We start from the raw sequence: 25,207 nt of genomic DNA on the forward strand, positions 1-25,207 counted from the left end.
CATCTGAATGATTCAGAGGAGAACTGGGTGAAAGTATTGTGGTCAGATGAGACTAAAATGGAACTCTTTGGCATCAACTCAACTCGCCGTGTTTGGAGGAGGAGGAATGCTGCCTAAGAACCCAAGAACACCATCCCCACCGTCAAACATGGAGGTGGAAACATTATGCTTTGGGGGTGTTTTTCTGCTAAGGGGACAAGACAACTTCACCGCATCAAAGTGACGATGGACGGGGCCATGTACCATCAAATCTTGGGTGAGAACCTCCTTCCCTCAGCCAGGGCATTGAAAATGGGTTGTGGATGGGTATTCCAGCATGACAATGACCCAAAACACACGGCCTAGGCAACAAAGGAGTGGCTCAAGAAGAAGCACATTAAGGTCCTGGAGTGGCCTAGCCAGTCTCCAGACCATAATCCCATAGAAAATCTGTGGAGGGAGCTGAAGGTTCGAGTTGCTAAACGTCAGCCTCGAAACCTTAATGACTTGGAGAAGATCTGCAAAGAGGAGTGGGACAAAATCTACTACAAGAAACATCTGACTTCTGTGATTGCCAACAAGGGTTTTTCCACCAAGTACTAAGTCATGTTTTGCAGAGGGGTCAAATACTTATTTCCCTCATTAAAATGCAAATCAATTTATAACATTTTCGACATGCGTTTTTCTGGATATTTTTGTTGTTATTCTGTCTCTCACTGTTCAAATAAACCTACCATTAAAATTATAGATTAATAATTTATTTGTCAGTGGGCAAACGTACAAAGTCAGCAGGGGATCAAATACTTTTTCCCTCACTGTATGCAGGAGAGGAAGACAGGGTTATAAAGTCAAAGAAAGGAGGTGATTGGGTGGCTGTGATTGAGCCTGTGTCTTTTAGTGGACAGGTGGACACAAAATGACTTGTAGTCCCGCAATACAGGCAACTCTTTGTGTGAAGCCTGTATTGCCATTAGGCTGGAGACAGCCTAACTCTGCCTAGTTGCATTGGCTCGGGAAGAGGGGAATCGGCAGACTTCGGAGACTCTCGGGGGAACTCGGGTAGCCTCGGGTTCTCTCGGCAACAGAGCCGTCGGGGACTTCTAGGATGCCTCAGAGGCGAGGTGGAATCGGACTTCCTCTCCTTCCTTCGTTCCCATAGTTGCCCATCGATCCGAATGGTCAAGGCGATGAGTGAGTCGAGATCTGTCGGTAGATCCCGGGTTGCAAGCTCGTCCTTAAATTCCTCAGATACTCTGTGCAAGAACATGTCGGACAGCGCTTCTGGGTTCCAGGCACACTCCGCTACCAACGTGTATAAATCCACTGCATAGTCTGCCACACTGCAGGATTCTTGCCGAAGCAACTTCTGGGCAGCCTCTCTCCCGGACAATGGAGCATCGAAAACCTTCTTTACCTCCTGCATGAACTCCTCCAGACTGAAGCATACGGCCGACTGTTGTTCCCACACTGCCGTAGCCCAGGCGAGAGCCCTTCCGGACATCAGCGTGATGATGTACACTATCTTAGAGCGGTCTGAGGGGAAGGAGGAGGGCTGCAGCTCGATGATGAGCGAACATTGAGCGAGAAATGCCCAACAGGTTCCCGACTCTCCAGCGAAGCGTTCCGGGGGATGTAAGCGGGGTTCTCAGGAAACCGCGATGGCCGGGGAGGCCGCGCTGCTAACAGCAGGGTTACTGAGGGGCTGGGAGGTTACCGTCATGGTAGGCTGCCTAACATACAACCCGCGGAATTGCTCCAGCAATGTGTTAAACGCTTGGTCATGGCGTTCGGCCAAGGTCTGGAACCCTTCCATGAGACCACGAAGCAACTCCTCGTACCTTCCAATGGTGGCTCCTTGGGAGGAGATGGCGTTGCGGATCTGGTCCGAGTCTGCTTGGTCAGTGATGGCCAGTTCATACTATCATGTTTCAGGAGAAGACCCAGATGCAGACAGTGTCGAAGTAACAAAAGTTTATTACAAAAACAGGGGGCAGGCAAACGACAGGTCAAGGGCAGGCAGAGGTCAGTAATGCAGATCAGAGTCCAAAAGGTACAGAACGGCAGGCAGTCTCAGGACAGGCAGAGGTCAATAATCCAGGGTGGCGTGACAAGGTACAGAACGGCAGGCAGGCTCAGGGTCAGGGCAGGCAGAATGGTCAAAACTGGGAAAACTAGAAAACAGGAACTTGAGAAAGACTGGAGCAGGGGGAAAACCGCTGGTAGGCTTAACGAAACAAAACGAACTGGCATCAGACAAACAGAGAACACAGGTATAAATGCACAGGGGATAAATGGGGAAGATGGGCGACACCTGGAGGGGGGTGGAGACAATCACAACGACAGGTGAAACAGATCAGGGTGTGACAGGTTTGCCATAATAAAGGTGTTAAATACTTATTGACTCAAGCTTTTCATTTTTTATTCATTTGTAAAAATAAAAAATAAAAACATCATTCCACTTTGACATTATGGGGTATTTTGTGTAGGCCAGTGACACAAAATCTCAATTTAATCCATTTTAAATTCAGGCTGTAACACAACAAAATGTGGAAAAAGTCAAGGGGTGTAAATACTTTCTGAAGGCACTGTACATGTACAGTACCAGCTCGAGCTGGTTTGACAACTAACATTCATACAAACAACTAAACCAAAAATGGAGACTAGAGATAGGTGTTGTTTTTACCTGGTGTATCTGTGCTTTTATTGCAATAATACATTTGTATATTGACACACATGGTCAATTGACAGAACATAAAAATAGCTTTTGACAACAAGCACTGTTTAAATTAACAAATGCATCACAATAAAAGACTGGTCAAATTTGGATTAAATTACACACACATACTGTACTTAAGCACAGACACAAACACACTCACTCTTACAGGCACACAGAAGCAATGCTTATTCATACACACACATGCACACACAAAATATTTAAATCACAGTCACACATAGAGCTGATTTGATAAGTAATAAAGGTTTCTTTATAACATATACCATTTCAAAAGTGTTGAATTGTTTAACACTGGTCTCGTACACACACGGCATCTATATTAGACAGACTACAACCAAGTTATAATCCAACACCACAATCTTCAAGTTTGGGGTGAGATTAACAACGATACTGATATATATTACTCAATAATAGTCAATAGAATGATTTGAAATAATCCATGATATACTGTATTTTATATATACTATGTACAGAAAATAAATAACATAGTGATGGAGGGAAATACATTTACACCCGAAACGACACTTCTCACTTCCACTACACTGTATATGTTATCATCTGAATATTCAAATCGTTTTTTGATGACTTGCACTTCATATGAATCATCTGTGTATATATAATACATATATCATGTTTTTAAGACTGATATATCTACTGGTTTGAATAAATATAGATAGCAAGACAGATACACAGTACTGTAAATACAGAAAGCTAAAACATACATGGCTAAATATAGCACAATGCACAAGAGAGCACTTTGCAATCCATATTGCGTTTCATACAGACAACATATTGGAACAGTATGATTTTCAATAGGTTTCTGTGACGTGATATGTCGATAGTGTCGGGTGGATGGATGATGACGGCATTTGCCGCTGAAACATGCGCGGATGAGAGGGGGGCGACTTCTTCTCCCTCTGGATGAGAACTGATGACGAACAGAGGACGTCCTCCTCTCCTCCTTTTGTCTCTTGGTCAGACGCTCCTTCAGCTCTAGTCGAACTTATAGCTGCGGTCATTGCGGTCGGTGCGTTCACTGGAGAGACAGACGTGTGGAGAGATGAGGAGAAAACTGGATTCAGACTCATTTAGGTGACAATGATTGACCAGTGTCCCCAACCTTAAACACATGACGTATCGTAAACCACATACGACTGTACGCCAGCATGTACTCACACAACAACAACAAAAGGTAGGAATGAGTCTTGCATGAAATAAATGCTGAACAGGATTTAATATGCTATAAAACAAGAAGAGTACCATAATGGTGAACCATATCTTTTATCAGTAATTTTAGCACTTTTAATGACCTTTCAAAAATAAGATAATTGCGTAGAATGTCTATTCAAAATAAAATAAAATACTTCTTCATCTTGTCGGCTAGCTTTCATTAAATCTGGCAAAAATGCTTCAGAACTACTCTTAAGGAGAAACTTACGAAACAAAAAAACTACAATCTAGGACCCTAAGGTTCTGCAGTCTTGCTGCTTTTGTTTCTCCCTGGCACTTGATGTCACCGATTGGGCGGAGAGAGTGCATTCACCTGGTTTCCCAGGTAGAAGCCAGTCTGTAGTTCAAAGGGCTTGAGGACTTAGGCTATGCACCCCTGATATAGAATATGTGGTGTCCATTGTCAGAGACTATCACAGTAGGGTCATATCAGCCTGTAAATGACATTCTGAACAATACGTCATGGTAGGTCATGACATAGGGCGGGAATTATCATAAGGTTGTCTTATGTAATGTTTTTATTACATAGACATGATTGAGGCACAGGAGTGGCAGGTATGTCATGCATATACATCTTTAATAACAACCTCATAACGCGGCCATTATAATGACATAAGAGATGTTATAAAATGTCTTGACAGCTGATGTCAGTTTACCTAAACAATAGCTTCTTCAATGACAAGTGTTAAATCAGTTTCCATAAGCTGATATATTTGACTGCAACTGCATATGCTTGATATGTAATTGTGTGATAATGTGATCATTGTAATGTAGAATTTGGTCGTTCATAGCACAAGTTGGCCAGAGGGTATTTCTCGTAAAGGTAAATAGATACAGGAACGATCTCAGAAGTGCTAGCAGGGCCTTCTAGAGCTCAAAAACATTGGTATCATTGTAATGAAGCTGAATGAGGGAAGCTATTTCCTAAAGCTAGAGGAGGCAGTTAGGGAAGCTAGTTAAATGTCTGGGTAGCTAGCCTCGTAGCTAGCCTCGTAGCTAGCCTCGTAGCTTCTACTGATGCCCTTACCCTCAGCGACAGCTTAAATTCGGATGTGGTTGGCGTCATCCAACCTGGTGATGACAAAATGAGATCACACCGGTCAACGACTGATACTCTGACTGCATTGGCAGCCAGTGGGCAAGTAAAGTGATAGTATGACAACTTTATTTATAGCCCTCTTCGAGAACATAAACAAGCGTGATACAGTGTTTCATGTCCATAAGATCCCATTTGTGTCATTGTGTCAGTGAAATAAGTAATACTGATATACTAGTATTACTACTATCCTAGTTATGCTACTAGTAATATAGTAAATCAAGTTTTTTTTACTTTAGCCTTAAATATGTGCCTGTTGTTGTGTATCCTTGATGTAATATTCACAGAGATAGAAATGGAGTAATGGATATGCAGGAGAGGCAGGCAGGGTTATAAAGTCAAAGAAAGGAGGTGATTGGGTGGCTGTGATTGAGTCGCATGCAGGCAGGGTGAAGGTGATTGCGTGGGAAAGGGGGAGGGGTTGGGGAGTACTCACGCCCCCTCGTCTCTGAGAAGCTGCAGGAACTTAGTGACTCTGTATTCCACATCCATCTGGAGAAAGGAAGCAGGAAACCAAAGATGAACACCAGTGCAATACAGAAGAATAAGAAGACACACATTGACAGTGCAAATATGTGGCATTATGCAGGCTCTACCGTAGAAAACCGTTTGCACCACTTCTTGAGGCATGAGACCTTTCTAGCAACCATAGCTACTGGATGACGCTTGTGGTCGACTGTTCTGCAGCTGAACGATGACGAGGAGGAGGAGTGCTGATTGCCACTGACCTGCAGAGACATTTCGATGAGCATCAGGAGTTTCTTGATGCCAATCCAGACCCTCTTTCCTTTGACGTGCTGGCCGATGGTGACCCGCTCTGCGTCCGTGAAGCTTCCCAGTAGCTGCAATGGATACAATGTCAATGAGTAAACAAATGGCACACAAGACAAGACAGTAGCATTAACTACTACAAACCTTCATCAATATTTATATTTTGTGTGGGTGTGTGTGTGTGTTTTTGCTTGTTCGTTCGTGTGAGTGTGTGTGGTGTGTACCTCTAGGGCTTCCACCAGGTGTTCTCCAGTAGAGATGTTGGGGACGTGGATGGTGGTACTGAAGGCGTCCAGCATCTCCATCTCCTGCAGCACCTCCTTACGGCTGGTGGTTCCGATAATCAGCAGCTTACGGCCCTGTAGGCAGAGTAAAGCACAGGCAGAGTTACACACATACACGCACATGCATGCACACAAACGCGCATACACACACACAGACTGGTGTAAATCAACTCATTCATGTAACGCAACACCTACATTAAGCAATGCAACCATGCCAGTGTTGTAATGAACACTAACACTCACTTTAGGAGGAGTCTTCTTCAGCAGCACCAGCAGGGCCTGGAGAACCATGTTGGAGAAGCGAGGTCCAATGGGAACATAGTCTAAAGGAGTGGAGCACAAAGAAATCAGAACAGTACTTCAGACAGGACCCACTAGTGTTGCTGCTGATTCCTTTAGGATTGAAGACCAGGTCTTGGCTTTAGATGCAGTGCTTTGTTTATCTGCAGCGTCATTGGAAAGTTAAAAAGAGATACGGGTTGGTTGCTCCACTAGCGACGGAATTAGGAGGTCCACTAGACTAAAAGGAGAATGAGGTTTCAGAGAAATGAGGAGGTAAAGAATCACCTAGGAGACGCTCAATGTCATCCACCACCACACAGCTCAACTGAGACTTGTAGGCATCCTCGAAGATCTGAGGGAAGGAAGGCAGGGGATACAGAGTTAAACACAAAAATACTGTATAATAATACCATACAGTAAGTATTGGTAATAATCTCTTTCTTCTGCTGTTAGTTGTTATCGATACGTCAGATAGGAAAACGGGGGAGACCGATAAACTGGAGAGAAGTAGCTAGTAAAGAGAGCGGTGGACCCAGGGATCCAACCCCCAACTCTATGGGGCAATGCGTGGTCCAGAGTCAGCAGTGCTACAACTAGTCTACCAGATTCTGGCACAGTGGCCATCTATTTCCATGGGCATGGTGCCAGCCTTACAAAGACATTGGTGTCGAAACACTTAATAAAACTGCAGGAGCATTCAACAGTGTGCAGGGATCTATCTTTCTTTCATGGTGCCAGGCTTTACACCCACCTTCTTGATAGCCAGGCACTTGGAGTTTTCGGAGAAACCGATCATCTTGTCCGGGGAACAGATCTTGATGAAGGGGAACTCTGAGCTCTCCGAGATTTGGGCAGCCAGGGCCGTTTTTCCACTGTGAGGGGGTCCTAAGAGGACAGATGGACAATTAAAGACTGTTAGAGAGAGAGGGGGGGGCTGTTTTTCAACTGTGTGTGTGCGCTTAAGTGTGTGAGCTCCACCTGCATGTGCCTACGCTCACTTGTGTGTGTGTGTATGTGTGTTCGCTCACACGTGTGTGTGTGTGTGTGTGTGTGGTCTACCCTCCAGTAGCACAGCCACCAGCGGTGTGCGGTCGCTGTTCTTGGTCTGCTGCACCAGCAGCTCCCCGTCATCCAGTACACGGGTCACAGGGTCGCCCCACTTGATGATGCCGTTCATGATGTAGCTGGCGTAGTCCTCCTGGTTGGAACCAAATGCCTGGGGGAGGAAGAGGGGGAGGATGAGGAGAAGGGGGGGAGGGGTTAGGAGGAGGAGGAAGAAGAAGGAGGGGAGGAGAAAGAGTAGGGGGAAGAACTCTTTAGGATTGGAATGATAGTCTAAGGGTCAATCTCAAATGACACCCTGTTCACTTTGTGTACTATCCTTTGTAAATACACATATAGTAGAGGGACACTTACTGGTTTAATGTCGTTGTTCAGGGAGCCCAAGAAGTCACTTCTGGTGACCTGCAGCTTCTCGGCTCTCTCTGTGTCCACCTCAACTGTGGCTGTGGCCTGGACACACAGAAATAAATATCAGTCTGATCTGACTGTGATATACAGTAGACTTAACAAAGGACAGAGTTATGGCAGATATGACTAAAAGCCTCTAAAAGCACCTTGCTAAGGGGTGGAGTCTAACCATGTCATGGGTGTTGAAGGCTGTCAATTGGATAGTCTAACCATATCATGGATGATCATGTTTGTTGAAGGGTTGGACTCTAACCTTAATGTGGCGGTTCATGGCTGTTGATTGGGCAGCTCTGACCAGCCCCTCCAGTTCAGCACCACTGTAGTTCTTGGTCCCGGCAGCCAGCTCCTTCACGTCCACATCAGGAGCCAGCAGGCCAAAGTCACGCATCTTATTAGTGTGAATGTTGAGAATCTGAACACGCCCTTTCTCATCCGGAAGACCTGGGAGGGAGGGAGGGAGAAAATAAATAAATAAAGTGGTAAAAATGCATTCAGGGAGGGAGAGAGGTCCCTACAATAATACAATAAAGGGTGGAGGGACATACGAAAAGGAACAACCCATGAGATAAAGGGGAAGGCACAGAGAGATGTGTGGTTCTTACCGATCTCCATCTTGACTTCAAACCTGCCAGGCCTCATCAGAGCATCATCTATCAGGTCAGGCCTGTTGGTCATCCCTGTGGGAAAGAGAAAGCGAGAGAGGGGAATATAAAGATGGAGTTTCTAGTTAGACCAGAGTCATGTATTCATCTTTGGTGCTATGTGAGGCTTAAGTTAAGATTGGTATCTATACCTCAAATTACATTTAGACAAACTGACACCTAGATGTTCAGCAAAGTTCAACAACTATAACAGGTATGCTTTTATAGGACAGCGTACCGCTACCTACCTATGACCAGGATGTTGTTGAGCTGCTCTACTCCATCTATCTTGGACAGCAGCTGGTTGACCACCGTGTCGTGGACTCCTGTACTGCCCTGCCCAGTACCTCTCTGCTTACAGATGGCATCCAGCTCATCAAAAATGATTATGTGCAGACCACTGTTAGCACCCAGCTAGGAGGAGAGAAGAGAGGGGAGAGTAGGAAGAGTGGATGAAGAGAAAGAGAGCGAGACAGTCAGTCATGCATGTATGTATAACATTTGTTTGGGATTTTGTCGTCGTGGATGGATTTTTTTGTTAGATTAATTACTTGTGGTCATCAAAAACAAGATGGCGGCTGGCCACTCACCCTCTTCTGCTCCTCTTCTGCGTCTGCGAAGAGCTTGCGGATGTTGGCCTCAGACTCTCCCACAAACTTGTTGAGGATCTCAGGGCCATTGACGATCTTGGGCTCGCGGGAGTTGAGCATCTTGCCAATCTGCCTGGCCATCAGAGTCTTACCACAACCAGGAGGCCCGAAGAGAAGGATTCCTTTCACGTGCTTACAACCTGGGGGGCAATGGAACAACAACTGTCTATAGACCAACGCTTCTCAATCTCTGAATCTTTGAAAGCACAGCATACTCCAGTTTGTGACAAATTATCGCTAGGAGGCACCGAGAGGCGCCATGTTGTACATGCATTGCGACAATTGTTCTGCCAATACCACGGCTCGACCATACTTTTTTGTGCTCTCAACTGTATGTAGTACTGCATGATCTAACTAAGACCAAGGAGTGGGGAGCCTCTTACCCATCTGTTCCACGATGTCAGGAGGGAAGACACGAGAGGCGAAGGCTCGGCGGAAGATGTCGGAGAACTCCTTGTCCAGACCACCAATGCCCATGCGCTCAAAGTTCCAGTCCGGGTTGATGATGGACTGACGCTGCTCTTTGGTCTTGGCCTTGCCTAGTGGGCAGAGAGGAATCAAATTGATTTAAAATGCATTAAAAACATACTCAAATACAATTTACAATGAAAAGTGTAACAATGGATTAAGAATGGTTATTTTCCCATGGTTGCAGGATTTGATCAATCTTGGTCGATTTGGTTTCTTTTTTACAAATAAAATAAAAAAACGAATCAAAGTTTATTGGTCACGTACACATATTTTCAGATGTTACAGCAGGTGCAGGTAAATGCTTGTGTTTATAGCTCCAACAGTGCAGTAATACCTAGCAATGACAATTAAAAACTAAAACAACAACACACATAATCTAGTAAAATAAAGAAATTAAGAAATATCAGAACGAGCAATGTCAGAATACATATATACAGTGAGCACCATAATTCATTGGACAGTGACCATATGTTTGTTATTTTGGTTCTGTACTCTAGCACTTTGAGTTTGAAAGGATACAATGACAATGAGGGTGAAGTGCAGACTGTCAGCTTTAATTTTAGGGTATTTTCATACATATTGGATGAACTGTTTAGAAATGACAGCACCTTTTGTACATGGTCCCCCCATTTTAAGGTACTACAAGTATTTGTTAAATTGGCTTCACAGATGTGTGTTGTTAGGCAGGTGTATTCATTTGTGTCGTTAGTGAATGCATGAGGGCTGTTGATGAATAGTATTGATTCTAGACTTTGCTATTGCCTTTGGAGGTTGTTGTTGGGATGTGACAACATGAGGAAGACAGCAGTGTCGATGCAAATGAAGCTGGCCGTCATAAGGCTCAGAAATGAAAATCAATCAATCAGGAACATTGCAAAAACCCTGACCATGCCCAAGTCAACAGTTTGGTTCATCATTAACAAGAAAAAAAACAACCGGTGAACTCAATTATGTCAAAAGACCCGGTAGAAGAGGAAGACCACTGTAGTGGATGACCGGAGTTTACGCTCTATGGTGAAGAAAAACCCCTGACAACAGCCCAACAGATCAAAAACACTCTCTTGGATGCAGGTGTAGATGTGTCAAAGTCTACCATACGTAGAAGACTACACCAGCAGGACTACAGAGGGTACACTACAAGATACAAACCACTGATAAGCCTGAAGAACAGAAAGGCAAGATTAAAGTTTGCTAAAAAGCACCTAAAAGAGCCCCAAGAGTTCTGGAAAAAAGTATTGTGGACAGATGAGACAAAGATTAACATGTACCAGAGTGAAGGAAAGAGGAAAGTGTGGAGAAAAAAATGAAATGCCCATGATCCAAAGCATACCACCTCATCCGTGAAACATGGTGGAGGGGGTGTTATGGCTTGGGCCTGTATGGCTGCCAGTGGAACAGGCTCACTTGTCTTCATGGATGATGTGACTGCAGACAGAAGTAGAACAATGAATTCTGAAGTCTACAGAAATATTTTATCTGCTCAGATAAAACCAAATGCCTCCAAACTCATTGGACGGCACTTCATCATGCAACAAGACAATGACCCTAAACATACTGCTAGAGCAACGAAGGGGTTTTTGATGGCCAAAAAGTGGAAAATCCTTGACTGGCCGTGTCAATCACCGGATCTGAATCCAATTGAACATGCATTTTACATGCTGAAGAGGAGACTGAAGGCAATAAGTCCCCGAAACAAGCAGGAACTGAAGATGGCTGCAGTACAGGCCTGGCAGAGCATCACCAGGGAAGATACCCAGCGTCTGGTGATGTCGATGCATCGCAGACTTCAAGCAGTCATTGCATGCAAAGGATATGCGACCAAATATTAACAATGATTACTTTATTCTACATTATGTTAAACTGTCCAATGTTTTTTGATGCCCGAAAATGGGGGGGACCATGTACAAAAGCTTCTATAATTTCTAAACGGTTCATCTGATATGTATGAAAATACCCTCAAATTAAAGCTGACAGTCTGCACTTCACCCTCATTGTCATTGTATCCTTTCAAACTCAAAGTGCTAGAGTACAGAACCAAAATAAAATAAAAATTGTCACTGTCCAATGAATTATGGTGCTCACTGTATATATATACACTACCAGTCAAAAGTTTGGACACACCTACTCATTCAAGGGTTTTTCTTTATTTTTACTATTTACATTGTAGAATAATAGTGAAGACATCAAAACTATGAAACCAAAAAAGTGTTAAACAAATTAAAATATATTTGAGATTTGAGATTCTTTAAATAGCCACCCTTTGCCTTGATGACAGCTTTGCACACTCTCTGCATTCTTTCAACCAGCTTCACCTGGAATGCTTTTCCAACAGTCTTGAAGGAGTTCCCACATATGCTGAGCACTTGTTGGCTGCTTTTCCTTCACTCTGGGTCTGACTCATCCCAAACCATTTCAAATTGATTGAGGTTGGGGGATTGTGGATGCCAGGTCATCTGATGCAGCACTCCATCACTCTCCTTCTTGGTAAAATAGCCCTTACACCGCCTTGAGGTGTGTTGGGTCATTGTCCTGTTGAAAAACAAATGATAGTCCCACTAAGCCCAAACCAGATGGGATCGCTGTAGAATGCTGTGGTAGCCATGCTGGTTAAGTGTGCCTTGAATTCTAAATAAATCACAGACAGTGTCACCAGCAAAGCACCCCCACACCATAATACCTCCTCCTCCATGATTTACGGTGGGAAATACACATACGAGATCATCCGTTCACCCACACCGCGTCTCACAAAGACACGGCGGTTGGAACCAACAATCTCCAATTTGGACTCCAGACCAAAGGACACATTTCCACCAGTCTAATGTCCATTGCTCATGTTTCTTGGCCCAAGCAGGTCTCTTCTTATTGGTGTCCTTTAGTAGTGGTTTCTTTGCAGCATTTATTTGGGCTGCGATTTCTGAGGCTGGTAACTCTAATGAACTTATCCTCTGCAGCAGAGGTAACTCTGGGTCTTCCATTCCTGTGGCAACTGCACTAAGCAAACAGATTTGGTGTTCGCCAAAAGGCATATGGGAGACTCCCCAAAAATATGGAAGAAGGTACTCTGGTCAGATGAGACTAAAATAGAGCTTTTTGGCCATCAAGAAAAACGTGTTCTCGGGGCCAAAAAGCTCAATTTTAGTCTCATCTGACCAGAGTACCTTCTTCCATATTTTTGGGGAGTCTCCCATATGCCTTTTGGCGAACACCAAATGTGTTTGCTTATTTTTTTCTTTAAGCAATGGCTTTTTTCTGGCCACTCTTCCGTAAAGCCCAGCTCTGTGGAGTGTACGGCTTAAAGTGGTCCTATGGACAGATACTCCAATCTCCGCTGTGGAGCTTTGCAGCTCCTTCAGGGTTATCTTTGGTCTCTTTGTTGCCTCTCTGATTAATGCCCTCTGGCGCAAACCCAACACCTCTCATCACCCCGAGAACACCATCCCCACAGTGAAGCATGGTGGTGGCAGCATCACGCTGTGGAGATGTTCTTCATCGGCAGGGACTGGGAAACTGGTCAGAACTGAAGGAATGATGGATGGCGCTAAATACAGGGAAATTCTTGAGTGAAACCTGTTTCAGTCTTCCAGAGATTTGAGACTGGGACGGAGGTTCACCTTCCAGCAGGACAATGACCCTAAGCATACTGCTAAAGCAACACTCGAGTGGTTTAAGGGGAAACATGTAAATATCTTGGAATGGCCTAGTCAAAGCCCAGACCTCAATCCAATTGAAAATCTGTGGTATGACTTAAAGATTGCTGTACACCAGCGGAACCCATCCAACTTGAAGGAGCGGGAGCAGTTTTGCCTTGAAGAATGGGCAAAGCTTATAGAGACTTACCCCAAGAGACTTGCAGTTGTAATTGCTGCAAAAGGTGGCGCTACAATGAATTGACTTTGGGGGGGGTGAATAGTTATGCACGCTCAAGTCTTCTGTTTTTTTGTCTTATTACTTGTTTGTTTCCCCCCCAAAAATATTTTGCATCTTCAAAGTGGTAGGCATGTTGCGTAAATCAAATGATACAAACCCCCCAAAAATCCATTTTAATTCCAGGTTGTAAGGCAACAAAATAGGAAAAATGCCAAGGGGGTTGAATACTTTCGCAAGCCACTGTATTTTATAGTTGTAATGTCTTCACTATTATTCTACAATGTAGAAAATAGTAAAAATAAAGAAAAACCCTTGAATGAGTAGGTGTGTCCATACTTTGACTGGTACTGTGTATATATAATTTATATATATATATATATATATACAGTGAGGGAAAAAAGTATTTGATCCCCTGCTGATTTTGTACGTTTGCCCACTGACAAAGAAATGATCAGTCTATAATTTTAATGGTAGGTTTATTTGAACAGTGAGAGACAGAATAACAACAAAGAAATCCAGAAAGACGCATGTCAAAAATGTTATAAATTTATTTGCATTTTAATTAGGGAAATAAGTATTTGACCCCCTCTCAATCAGAAAGATTTCTGGCTCCCAGGTGTCTTTTATACAGGTAACGAGCAGAGATTAGGAGCACACTCATAAAGGGAGTGTTCCTAATCTCAGCTTGTTACCTGTATAAAAGACACCTGTCCACAGAAGCAATCAATCAATCAGATTCCAAACTCTCCACCATGGCCAAGACCAAAGAGCTCTCCAAGGATGTCAGGGACAAGATTGTAGACCTACACAAGGCTGGAATGGGCTACAAGACCATCGCCAAGCAGCTTGGTGAGAAGGTGATAACAGTTGGTGCGATTATTCGCAAATGGAAGAAACACAAAATAACTGTCAATCTCCCTCGGCCTGGGGCTCCATGCAAGATCTCACCTCGTGGAGTTGCAATGATCATGAGAATGGTGACGAATCAGCCCAGAACTGCATGGGAGGATTTTGTCAATGATCTCAAGGCAGCTGGGACCATAGTCACCAAGAAAACAATTGGTAACACACTACGCCGTGAAGGACTGAAATCCTGCAGTGCCCGCAAGGTCCCCCTGCTCAAGGAAGCACATATACAGGCCCGTCTGAAGTTTGCCAATGAACATCTGAATGATTCAGAGGAGAACTGGGTGAAAGTGTTGTGGTCAGATGAGACCAAAATCGAGCTCTTTGGCATCAACTGAACTCGCTGTGTTTGGAGGAGGAGGAATGACCCCTAGAACACCATCCCCAACGTCAAACATGGAGGTGGAAACATTATGCTTTGGGGTTGTTAATCTGCTAAGGGGACATGACAACTTCACTGCATCAAAGGGACGATGGACGGGGCCATGTACCGTCAAATCTTGGGTGAGAATCTCCTTCCCTCAGCCAGGGCATTGAACATGGGTTGTGGATGGGTATTCCAGCATGACAATGACCCAAAACACACGGCCAAGGCAACAAAGGAGTGGCTCAAGAAAAAGCACATTAAGGTCCTGGAGTGGCCTAGCCAGTCTCCAGACCATAATCCCATAGAAAATCTGTGGAGAGAGCTGAAGGTTATATCATTTTTGACATGCGTTTTTCTGGATTATTTTGTTATTATTCTGTCTCTCACTGTTCAAATAAACCTACCATTAAAATTATAGACTGATCATGTCTTTGTCATTGGGAAAACGTACAAAATCAGCAGGGGATCAAATACTTTTTTACCTCACTGTACATACCCTATTCACTGCGGCCCCGTTGGTGGGGCCGTGCTCTCTCTGCTGTCTCCTGTAATCCATGATCAGCTCCTTTGTTTTGTTGACATTGAGGGAGAGGTTATTTTGCTGGCACCACTACGCCAGGGCGCTCACCTACTCCCTGTAGGCTGTCTCATCATTGTTGGTAATCAGGCCTACCAATGTTGGGTCTTCAGCAAACTTGATGATTGAGTTGGAGACGTGCGTGGCCACGCAGTAATGGGTGAACAGAGAGTACAGGAGGGGCTGAGCACGCACGCCTGTGGTGACCCCGTGTTGAGGATCAGCGTGGCAGAGGTGTTGTTGCCTACCTTCACCACTTGGGGTCGGCCCCTTCAGGAAGTCCAGTACCCAGTTGCACAGGGAGAACCAGGGCCCTGAGCTTAGTGATGAGCTTGGAGGGTACTATGGTGTTGAAGGCTGAGTTGTAGTTGATGAATAGCATAGGTATATCTCTTGTCCAGGTGGGATAGGGCAGTGTGCAGTGCAATGGCGATTGCTTTGTCTGTGTATCTGTTGCGGCGATATGCGAATTATAGTGACTAGGGTGTTGGGTAGGGTGGCGGTGATATGGTCCTTAACTAGCCTCTCAAAGTCATTTTGTCATTTAGTTCAGTTACCTTCGCTTTCTTGGGTACAGAGGGGCCTGCGTCGGCAGCTCAATGTTGTTTTCCTCGAAACGGGCGAAGAAGATGTTTAGCTCGTCCGGGAGTGAGGGTTCGGTGTCCGCGACCTGGCTGGCTTTCCCTTTATAATCTGTGATTGTCTGGAGTCCCTGACACATTTGTCTCGTGTCTGAGCCGTTGAATTACGACTCCACTTTGGCCCTGTACTATTATTTTGCCTCTTTGATTGCTTTACGGAGGTCATAGTTGGTCTGTTTGTACACATCCATCTTCCCAGTCTCCTTGCCATGGTTAAATGCGGTGGTTCGCGCTTTCAGTTTTGCAAGAATGCTGCCTTCTATCCACGACGCGGGCCCCTCTGTACCCAAGAAAGCGAAGGTAACTGAACTAAATGACTAAATGACTTTGAGAGGCTAGTTAAGGACCATATCACCGCCACCCTACCCAACACCCTAGTCACTATAATTCGCATATCGCCGCAACAGATCCACGGACAACGCAATTGCCATTGCACTTCTTGGTCACCTCCCTGACCAAGGCCCTTCTCCCCCAATTGCTCAGTTTGGCCGAGAGGCCAGCTCTAGGAAGAGTCTTGGTGGTTGCAAACTTCTTCAATTTTAGAATGATGGAGGCCACGGTGTTCTTGGGGACCTTCAATGCTGCAGACATTTTTTGGTACCCTTCCCCAGATCTGTGCCTCGACACAATCCTGTCTCTGAGCTCTACGGACAATTACTTCGACCTCATGGCTTGGTTTTTTCTCTGACATGCCCTGTCAACTGTGGGACCTTATATAGACAGGTGTGTGCCTTTCCAAATCATGTCCAATCAATTGAATTTACCACAGGTGGACTCCAATCAAGTTGTAGAACCATCTCAAGGATGATCAATGGAAACAGGATGCACCTGAGTTCAATTTCAACTCTTATAGCAAAGGGTCTGAATACTTATGTAAATAAGGTATTTCTGATTTAATTTTTTTATAAATGTGAAAAATGTCTAAAAACCTGTTTTCACTTTATCATTATGGGGTATTGTGTGTAGATTGATGAGGGAAAATAATAATTGTATCCATTTTAGAATAAGGCTGTAAAGTAACAAAATGTGGAAAAAGGGAAGTGGTCTGAATACTTTCCGAGTGCACTGTATGTTTGAATTGAAACTGTGCAGAACGATGTGCCTGTTGTGGTGCCATCTTGTGCAATAGTTAGATATAGGTCCTACATAATCTACCTGTATTCTGTATGAACTCCTTTGTAACTTACCAACTAATGTGAGGGAGGAGCTCTCTGCTTTCTCGAAAACCACCTGGCTGTTCCCCACCAGCAGGCCAATGTCAATCTAAGGGAAACAGGATTTATTGGAATTATTACCAACTACTGGTTATTACAAATAACTGTTCCAAATCAACTCTTACAGTTCTGCAGAGTGCCCTTTGGACTTCGACCAGCACCCTAGCAGCGCATTCCCTCGTCAAATAGAGGCCCCGTTCTAAATGAAGGGGCAGGTGAAAGCAAGTGCTCCACCACTTGGCGTTCACCTGTCCAGTCATTTCTAATCATGGATTACTTCAAGGAAGGGGGGTAATTCCGACTAGGGCCCATATCATAAAGGGCTGAGTTGTTACAGCAGTAGGTCAATGTAACTCTGGGTACCTTCTGCTTCTTGCCTGATGCTGGCTCCCCCTTGAGGATGCTGGCGTCCATGGCCTCGATGTCTTTGATCACCAGCCCAAAGAGCTTGTCGCAGAAACTGAACACCATCTGGGGAGGAAGGGAGGAGGACAGGAAGCATGACAGAAGAGAGGAGAGAGAGGATGAGAGGAGACAGAGGATGAGAGAAAAGAGAGGATGATAGGATGAGAGGATGAGAGGATAGAGGATGAGGAGAGAGGGATGAGAGGAGATAAGAGGATAGAGGGATAAGAGGAGAGAGGATGAGGAGAGAGGGCTTAGAGGAGATAAGAGGATAGAGGGATGAGAGGAGAGAGGATGAGGATAGAGGGATGAGAGGAGAGAGGATGAGGTGAGAGGGATGAGAGGAGACAAGAGGAGAGAGGGATGAGAGGAGATAAGAGGAGAGAGAGGATGAGGAGAGAGAGGATGAGAGGAGAGAGGAAGGCTGTGTTGCATCCCAATTCTCCCAAGTGTGCACTCCTACCCACATCTAAAATCATTTGATTGATGTAAACCACCAGTCTTTTTTCTTGTAACTCCAGGGAAGGGAAATGTGCAGGAAAAGTGTGAAGAGTTGTGACCGGCTGTAGTGTTTGTTGTTCTGAATTACCTGCTGGGTGACAGAGAAGCCTTGGTTGTTGAACTGCTGGATGAACTCGCTGGCCATCTTGTCTGAGTCGTAGGGGCTGGTGTCCGTGCTCTTCTTCTGGAGGAAGTCAATCTCTATAGTCATGGCACCGATACACTGCTGGGACTTGTCAAAGTTGTAGTTGGCCACTATTAAGGGGAGAGGACTCATGTCAGAGTACTGTATAATTTGTACTGTCAGAAATACTGTACTGTAAAAATTAAATAGGTATGTTAAGGTGAGCTATTGGTTGTGGTCAAGATGTGAAGGTACAGTATATTAGGGACTGTGCAGGGTGCAGTGTAAATGAGGCAGTATCTATGGTCATAGTTTTATTTTCCTCAGACTCATTAATGAAATGGAGTGAATTACCTTCCACCTCCTGTCCAATAGACAGACCAGCCCATTTCCTCTGAGAGAAAGAAAGAAGAGAGATAAGTAAGCCAATAATTGCAGGGAAGCAGGGACATGTACAGTATGCTTAAAATATTTTTTTATATATTTATTTAGGAGAAATTCATTTAGGTTATAAATAGATCTATGGGTGTACTTTATACAACATTGCAGATTCAGTACAATATAAAGATCTGGAGTAGGTGTGTTTTTTACCTGTGGCAGACTGAAAGCGATAGTGCCAGGGACTATGGCGTGGTGGGTTTTTGTGGTGAACACAAACTTGTGAGTTGGCGTAGTCTTCACAGTCACATGTCTGTAGAGAGAGGATTTGAGAAACTCATGGACATCTGTTCCATATACACAGGCAACAAAATTACCTCAATAGAATATCATATTTACAACTGTTTTTTTTTCACATAACAGCTATTCTGCTAATGATGTTTTTGTATGAAATCAGAAAAATACATTACTTCACATAAAAAATGTGGCACTAATTACATGACAATTAAAAAAAATGAATGCACATATTTAGATAGCTGTGTACTAGTTCTGCAGAGAGGAAACCGAGGAGATGCCAATCTCAGTCGAAACCCTACTGTAACGGAGTGACTATAGCACCGGTGAGTGCTCTAAGCAACATACTTACTGTATATTTGAAAATATCATTTAATTGTGGGTAGAACAGCCATGAGGAAAGAAATTAATCCAACATTTTCCAGGAATAGAGGAGAGGGAAGGTGGCAGGGCTATAGGCCCAAATCAACAACATGTTCCCTCCCTCCCCCCTTTGACAACCAAGTGGATTCCATTGCTTGTGGACTAATCTCAAATTAGCAAGAGATTCTGTGTGGTCCCTAACAATGAGCAGAAAATATATAAAGAGAGATCAGGTGGGAAAAGCTGCTACTGAATTCAACTATTTATTGAATCCTATTTATCTCTAAAAGACAGTGAAAAAATTGCAATTGTATTATTCAACAAATAGTTATAATATGTAGATCTTTTTACAATGGCTTATTTGTAAATGCCCTTACAGAGTCGATGTGAACAATGTTTCTCCTATTGTTACCAATTGGATATCACGAAAAAGGGGGGAAAGTTTTTAAAAAAGTTTTTAAAAAGAACACTCGGGACCTCACATGCCCTACAGTACTGTATGTACGAGCGCTGTTTGAGCACGGTCTTGGCCACTCTGTCTTTGCTTCTCTATACTGTCACACTATCTACCTTCCCACTGTACCGCCAATAAAAATGAATAAAAAAAATATCAAAGGAGATTAAGTGTTGTTTAAAAATGTTGAAAATCGTGCTTTAGCATTTATTTCAGTGTTCTCCCTAGATTTATTCTTACTTTAGGTGGGGTCCAGGGAGCAGATAGGTGTGGCTAATGTTGCCTAAGTAGTTACGGTCTTGTCTCATCGATGCAACTCCCCTACGGACTCGGGAGAGGCGAAGGTCAAGAGCCTTGCGTCCCCCGAAACACGACCCTGCTAAGCCGCACTGCTTGCTTAACTCGGAAGCCAGCCACACCAATGTGTCAGAGGAAACACTGTCCAGCTTGCGACCGAAGTCAGCTTGCAGGCGCCCGGCCTGCCATAAGGAGTCGCTAGAGCGCAATGGGACAAGGAAATCCCGGGTCGGCCAAACTCTCTCCTAACCCGGACGACACTGGGCCAATTGTGCGCCGCCTCATGGGTCTCCCGGTCACGGCCAGCTGTGACACAACCTGGGATTGAACCCGGGTCTGTAGTGACGCCTCAAGCACTGCAATGCAGTGCCTTAGACCGCTGCGCCACTCTGGAGGCCCAGGTCCCAAGTGTTAAATGTTACACCAGACTACAGCACCAGAGTTCAAACACGTAGACCAGGGTTCATCAACTAGATTCAGCCAGGGGCCGATTTTTTCTTGAGCAGATCGTTGGGGAGCCAGAACATAACAATTTGTAGACTGCAAATTGACCGCAAGAAGCCCAAACAGATATAATACAGTTGCTTACATTTGTATACAATCATGTGTCTCTCTATTATGCGTGGGAATACTTGGGAAGAGATTTCCAAACTTAAAATTACTTCGAGCTGAAGTGGGGAACCCTGATGTAGACAGTGTGGTTTTCCAGACTACAGAGGGCTATACTGTATATGGTGAATACTCACTGTCCAGACTGCAGATCCTTTTCGCTCACCACAGCACAGTTTGTCAACGATAGGTCATCTGTCGGGCATCGCGCCGCTTGCATCGTCTGCAGTGGAGAGAGAGAGAGAGAGAGAGAGAGAGAGAGAGAGAGAGAGAGAGAGAGAGAGAGAGAGAGAGAGAGAGAGAGAGAGAGAGAGAGAGAGAGAGAGAGAGAGAGAGAGAGAGAATAAGAAAAAAAAGAGAGAGAGAGAGAGAGAGAGAGAATAAGAAAAAAAAAGAGAGAGAGAGAGAGAGAGAGAGAGAGAGAGAGAGAGAGAGAGAGATATTAAGTTGAAGGGGAGATATTACTCTAGTAGTTGAGTAGTGACGCAGCATTTCCTTTCCATTTTTCAAAGGAAAACTAATTTTACATTTAATAGCATCATCAAGGAACTTGGGTTTCCTTGTTAAGACTGAAGCTAAGAAACAACCAGGAGACACACCCATAATGGCCTCTTGACTTTCATCAAGAAACATCCAGTTAACTTCTGGTAGTTCACACTATGGTGTGAGGGTATATAACAACCCATAAAACTTTGTAGCAATGCAACAGTATACTGTAGATCTGTCACAGCATTTCTTTGTGTGGAACATTTATCGTGTTTAGTTTCTCTGCAAATTCAACATATTTCAACTCATAGGCAACAGCAATGTTTGTCCAATATCACAAGATAGTCAAATGAATATAAACCAGCCTTGAAACAGACAATGTCAGAGAGCAGCAACAGACAGCAGATACAGCTAGCTGGCTACTTAGTTTATTTGTTTATTTGATAGGATCTATTCCAGTCGTTACAAGACTATGAATGAATGAATTACATACAAAGTACAATGAAACCAAAGACAAATTCAAAACACAATATTTAAAAACAAAAGACCAATTCTTTCTTTCTAAACACAATTCTTGTTGACAAGTTTCTACATTCTTATGTCAAATTATTGCACGGATTAACTGCATTGACATTCTCTTACATAGCTCTGTTCACACAATTCACTGAGTGAAAAGGTTCCAGAGTGAAAAGATGAAGAGATTCTCAGGGCACTGAAAGTTTGCTGCTAAGAGCATTGCTTCCAGACCGCCTGTGAACTGTCATAGTATACCAAGGACACTAAACAGTACAGATTATTCCCTTTGGTACACAAGACAAACCTCAAAACACTTTTAGTAAAAGAGAAAAGATGGGAAAAAGAAAGAACATGTGGTTCCAATTAAAAATCCCACAGAAGGCCATGTTACAAAAAGGTTGTCATGATGACAACTTTCAGATCAAGACAGAAAGAGATCTTGATGATGATGCAATATTCATTCCAGCTTTTAAGACAAATCAGGGGAGATAGAGAGTTAATCTTGGGTTCTCAATCTCAAGACTAGTCTAGACCATTTAAAAACAGTCTTGGTCTGGGCCACAGTGCCAGAGGTCTGGGTCTGGGCTGATGGTCTATGATGAGACCATGGTCTTTGTAGATTTTCAACTCATGTTGTCAAGATGCATCTTTGAATACCATCTTGACAGTTATATGGCCATGTATGAGTGAAATAACAAGCAAGTCCAACACTAGCTGCCTTACTTCTCTAATGTCAGAGCCAAGTGGGCCTAAAATAACAACTGGTTTGGTCTGGGTCTAAATAGGTTGTATCTTCATCTGGGTGTCATAAGGTGTGGTCTTAGTCTGGGTCTTGAGGGCCTCAATTTCTGAAAATTAGACCCTTAATATTTAATTAATAACATAACAAGGAGACAAATTGTCATTCATTTCAGTTAGATTTTATACAATCCTATACGTTGTTGTGAACGTACCCTGTGAAGATATGCATGCCATAGCTATCTCTGATTTTGCTCACTCATAGTTAGACACAGGCCTGCTATGTACGCTTGCTTATCTGACATTTGAGCGGTGGCGGCTGGGGAGAGGAGAGCGAAGAGCAAGGGCAGTGGGTGTTGGGAGTCGTAATGTTTGGGTGCTTGGGTTGTGGCAATTAATAGAGAGGTGCGTATTGCACTGCAGTGCTGGCACACTGCCCTGTCCCATTTATAAAATCATCACATGCAGTCTAGTCTACCCCCAGAGCTCGCTCAGCCAGAAGAAAAATAAATAGGCTGAAGCTTTTCTGTTTGACCCCGGTCCAAGAGTATGTCTAAGCATTCTTAGTGAAACTGCAGCGGAGGAGTAAAGGATGCTAATTAATTGTTTGTGCACTCATTCAAATGTCCTCCCTCTCTGCATTGCAACTCAGTCAATGGATTTGCAATGGCAGATGATATATGTATCATATGTATATTGATTCTCTTGAGACAGTCACTACCAAGGGTGCGAGCAGCGGCAGTGGCAGCAGGGGGGAAGCTTTCGTAAGACCTTGGGAGTGGACGAGGCGGATAAAGCTACTTTCAGTAAAGCCGACTGACTGTCCAATTAAGCTATTAGACGTTTAGCGGGTGGGAGTTCATACATGAGGAAATGACTTACATACATACCTTGAAAAATATTACGACCTGGGGGCCAACGTACGCAAGCAAAGAGGGAGGGGAAGAGGAGGACATAAGACAGAGAATTGAGACAGCCAGGACCACTGTCTGTCAGAGAGCTGAAGCAGAATTGGGTGCATTGATTCACAATAGAAGGAATACCACTTTGACAGTGGCAAGTGGCAAGCGCATGCAGAGAGGGGCAGAGTTGGGGTCTTTCTTATCATTTCACTCACTTTAGTTTTGTTCTCGTCCTGAACTGCACCAAAACATGGGCACATTTTGACGTCAGTGAATTTACACTGCCCAAATAAATTGGTCTGTGGCTAGAGTCTTGTTTTTGAAATGTGAGTTTTAGCAAGCTAAGTGCCTACTATAAAGTATACCCCAAATCTGGTAGTAATGTCATTTGTCAGCCATATATGTTTTACAGTCTTATGTAGATCTTACATAAGGAAGAGATTCATTATTCACATTGTAAACAGAAAACATTGTCTAAATGTGAGAACTAATATGAATTTTCATGAGAGCAGAAATCTTTCGTATTTTTGGTGTTCTTATGTGATGAATGGATGGAACCCCAGGGTTACTGTCATGTATGGCTGATTAAAATGGTAATATGAGCTGTAGCATGCACAAACAAGCAAGACATTACATGGTTTTGAAAATGTACAAAGAATAAAACCCTTCACATAAATACCTTCATTCATAACAGAACTCAATGCATTTAATGAGACACCATTTGAAATCAAAGTAGTCCAATCTTAGTGAGCTATGCACAGCCTTTGATGGATCAACACGCCCCACAAACCCTCTAGATTGTATTCAGTAAACCTATATTACAAATGGCTCGTTGGTGGTGGTATGCTCCATTCAGGACTAAGAATAGAGGGTGGTCAGTGATTGCGGTATAAACACACACACACACACACACACAATCCTAAATCTTGATGCCCCACCCAGCCCTGCAGTCTCGTAGGACAGAACACTCCAGGCTTTTTATCCTGCTTTATTTCTGGAATCCCTTTTCAATATTCCATCAGCTGGAGTCCTGGGGGAGGTATCCATTGAGCTGTCTGTGCTGGAGATCAATATGTATAGATGCGACTAGTAGGAGGAGCCATTCAACTCAGCCTCTAGCCAGCTAGTGCATCAGGTTGGCCTATGGGTAGGCCCAATGATGTATGCAGTAGAAACATAATTAAACTGAGTATACAAAACATTAAGGACACCTGCTCTTTCCATGACATAGACTGACCAGGTGAATCCAGGTGAAACTTAGGATCCCTTATTGATGTCACTTGTTAAATCCACTTCAAATCAGTGTAGATGAAGGGGAGGAGACAGGTTAAAGAAGGATTTTTAAGCCTTGAGACAATTGAGACATTGATTGTGTGTGTGTGCCATTCATAGGGTGAATGGGCAAGACAAAGGTTTGAAGTGCCTTTGAACGGGGTATGGTAGTAAGTGCCAAGGCGCTCCGGTTTGTGTCAAGAACTGTGACGCTGCTGGGTTTGTCACGCTCAACAGTTTTCCGTGTGTATCATGAATGGTCCACCACCCAAAGGACATCAAGCCAACTTGACAACTGTGGGAAGCATTGGGAACAACATGGGCCAGCATCCCTGTGGAATGCTTTCGACACCTTGTAGAGTCCAAGCCCCCAACGAATTGAGGCTGTTCTGAGGGCAAAAGTGCGGGTGCAACTCAATCTTAGGAAGGTGTTCCTAATGTTTGGTATACTCAGTGTATTTGAATATAAATTATATGCCTATGGGCCTATATTTCATCAGTCAAGGGACATGTTTACAAAACCACAATATTTATGCAATCATTTTAAATGAGGCATTACTTTTTCCATGGTAGTTTGACAATCTTACCACTATACTATGTCTACTAATCAGTTATTTTCCTAATGGCGCCAGAAAAAGTGCATACACAATCTATTTCACAAACTGACTTGGATCAGTTCTCCCAACAC

At 43.8% G+C, this 25,207-nt stretch overlaps 2 protein-coding genes across 4 annotated transcripts in view; one reads left to right on the forward strand and one right to left on the reverse strand.

Moving 5' to 3' along the window:
- The window catches only part of LOC311138743 (NACHT, LRR and PYD domains-containing protein 12-like), a gene marked incomplete at its 5' end in the record, with an annotated part of 452,061 nt that overhangs the window by 392,328 nt on the left and 34,526 nt on the right, over positions 1 to 25,207 (forward strand). The gene's annotated exons all lie outside the window — the stretch shown is intronic.
- Positions 2,379 to 25,207, reverse strand: part of LOC311103031 (vesicle-fusing ATPase-like) — a gene marked incomplete at both ends in the record, with an annotated part of 41,254 nt that continues 18,425 nt past the window's right edge. The window contains 21 exons of one of the 3 annotated variants that reach the window (XM_084144522.1): positions 2,385 to 3,749; positions 4,971 to 5,014; positions 5,476 to 5,531; positions 5,768 to 5,881; positions 6,035 to 6,169; positions 6,338 to 6,417; positions 6,662 to 6,728; positions 7,128 to 7,261; positions 7,436 to 7,592; positions 7,793 to 7,888; positions 8,100 to 8,287; positions 8,449 to 8,523; positions 8,736 to 8,901; positions 9,078 to 9,277; positions 9,521 to 9,676; positions 17,154 to 17,229; positions 17,544 to 17,651; positions 18,175 to 18,341; positions 18,565 to 18,604; positions 18,802 to 18,901; positions 20,743 to 20,828. In XM_084144522.1, coding sequence (XP_084000648.1) covers positions 4,984 to 5,014; positions 5,476 to 5,531; positions 5,768 to 5,881; positions 6,035 to 6,169; positions 6,338 to 6,417; positions 6,662 to 6,728; positions 7,128 to 7,261; positions 7,436 to 7,592; positions 7,793 to 7,888; positions 8,100 to 8,287; positions 8,449 to 8,523; positions 8,736 to 8,901; positions 9,078 to 9,277; positions 9,521 to 9,676; positions 17,154 to 17,229; positions 17,544 to 17,651; positions 18,175 to 18,341; positions 18,565 to 18,604; positions 18,802 to 18,901; positions 20,743 to 20,828 — 2,232 coding nt within the window. Of the gene's footprint in view, positions 3,750 to 4,970; positions 5,015 to 5,471; positions 5,532 to 5,767; positions 5,882 to 6,034; positions 6,170 to 6,337; positions 6,418 to 6,661; positions 6,729 to 7,127; positions 7,262 to 7,435; positions 7,593 to 7,792; positions 7,889 to 8,099; positions 8,288 to 8,448; positions 8,524 to 8,735; positions 8,902 to 9,077; positions 9,278 to 9,520; positions 9,677 to 17,153; positions 17,230 to 17,543; positions 17,652 to 18,174; positions 18,342 to 18,564; positions 18,605 to 18,801; positions 18,902 to 20,742; positions 20,829 to 25,207 lie in introns of those variants that run through there. The other 2 variants (XM_084144521.1, XM_084144523.1) reach the window with 2 other exon arrangements.

This window comes from Coregonus lavaretus (assembly GCF_964263955.1).
Source record: "Coregonus lavaretus genome assembly, chromosome: 2".
Taxonomy (NCBI): domain Eukaryota; kingdom Metazoa; phylum Chordata; class Actinopteri; order Salmoniformes; family Salmonidae; genus Coregonus; species Coregonus lavaretus.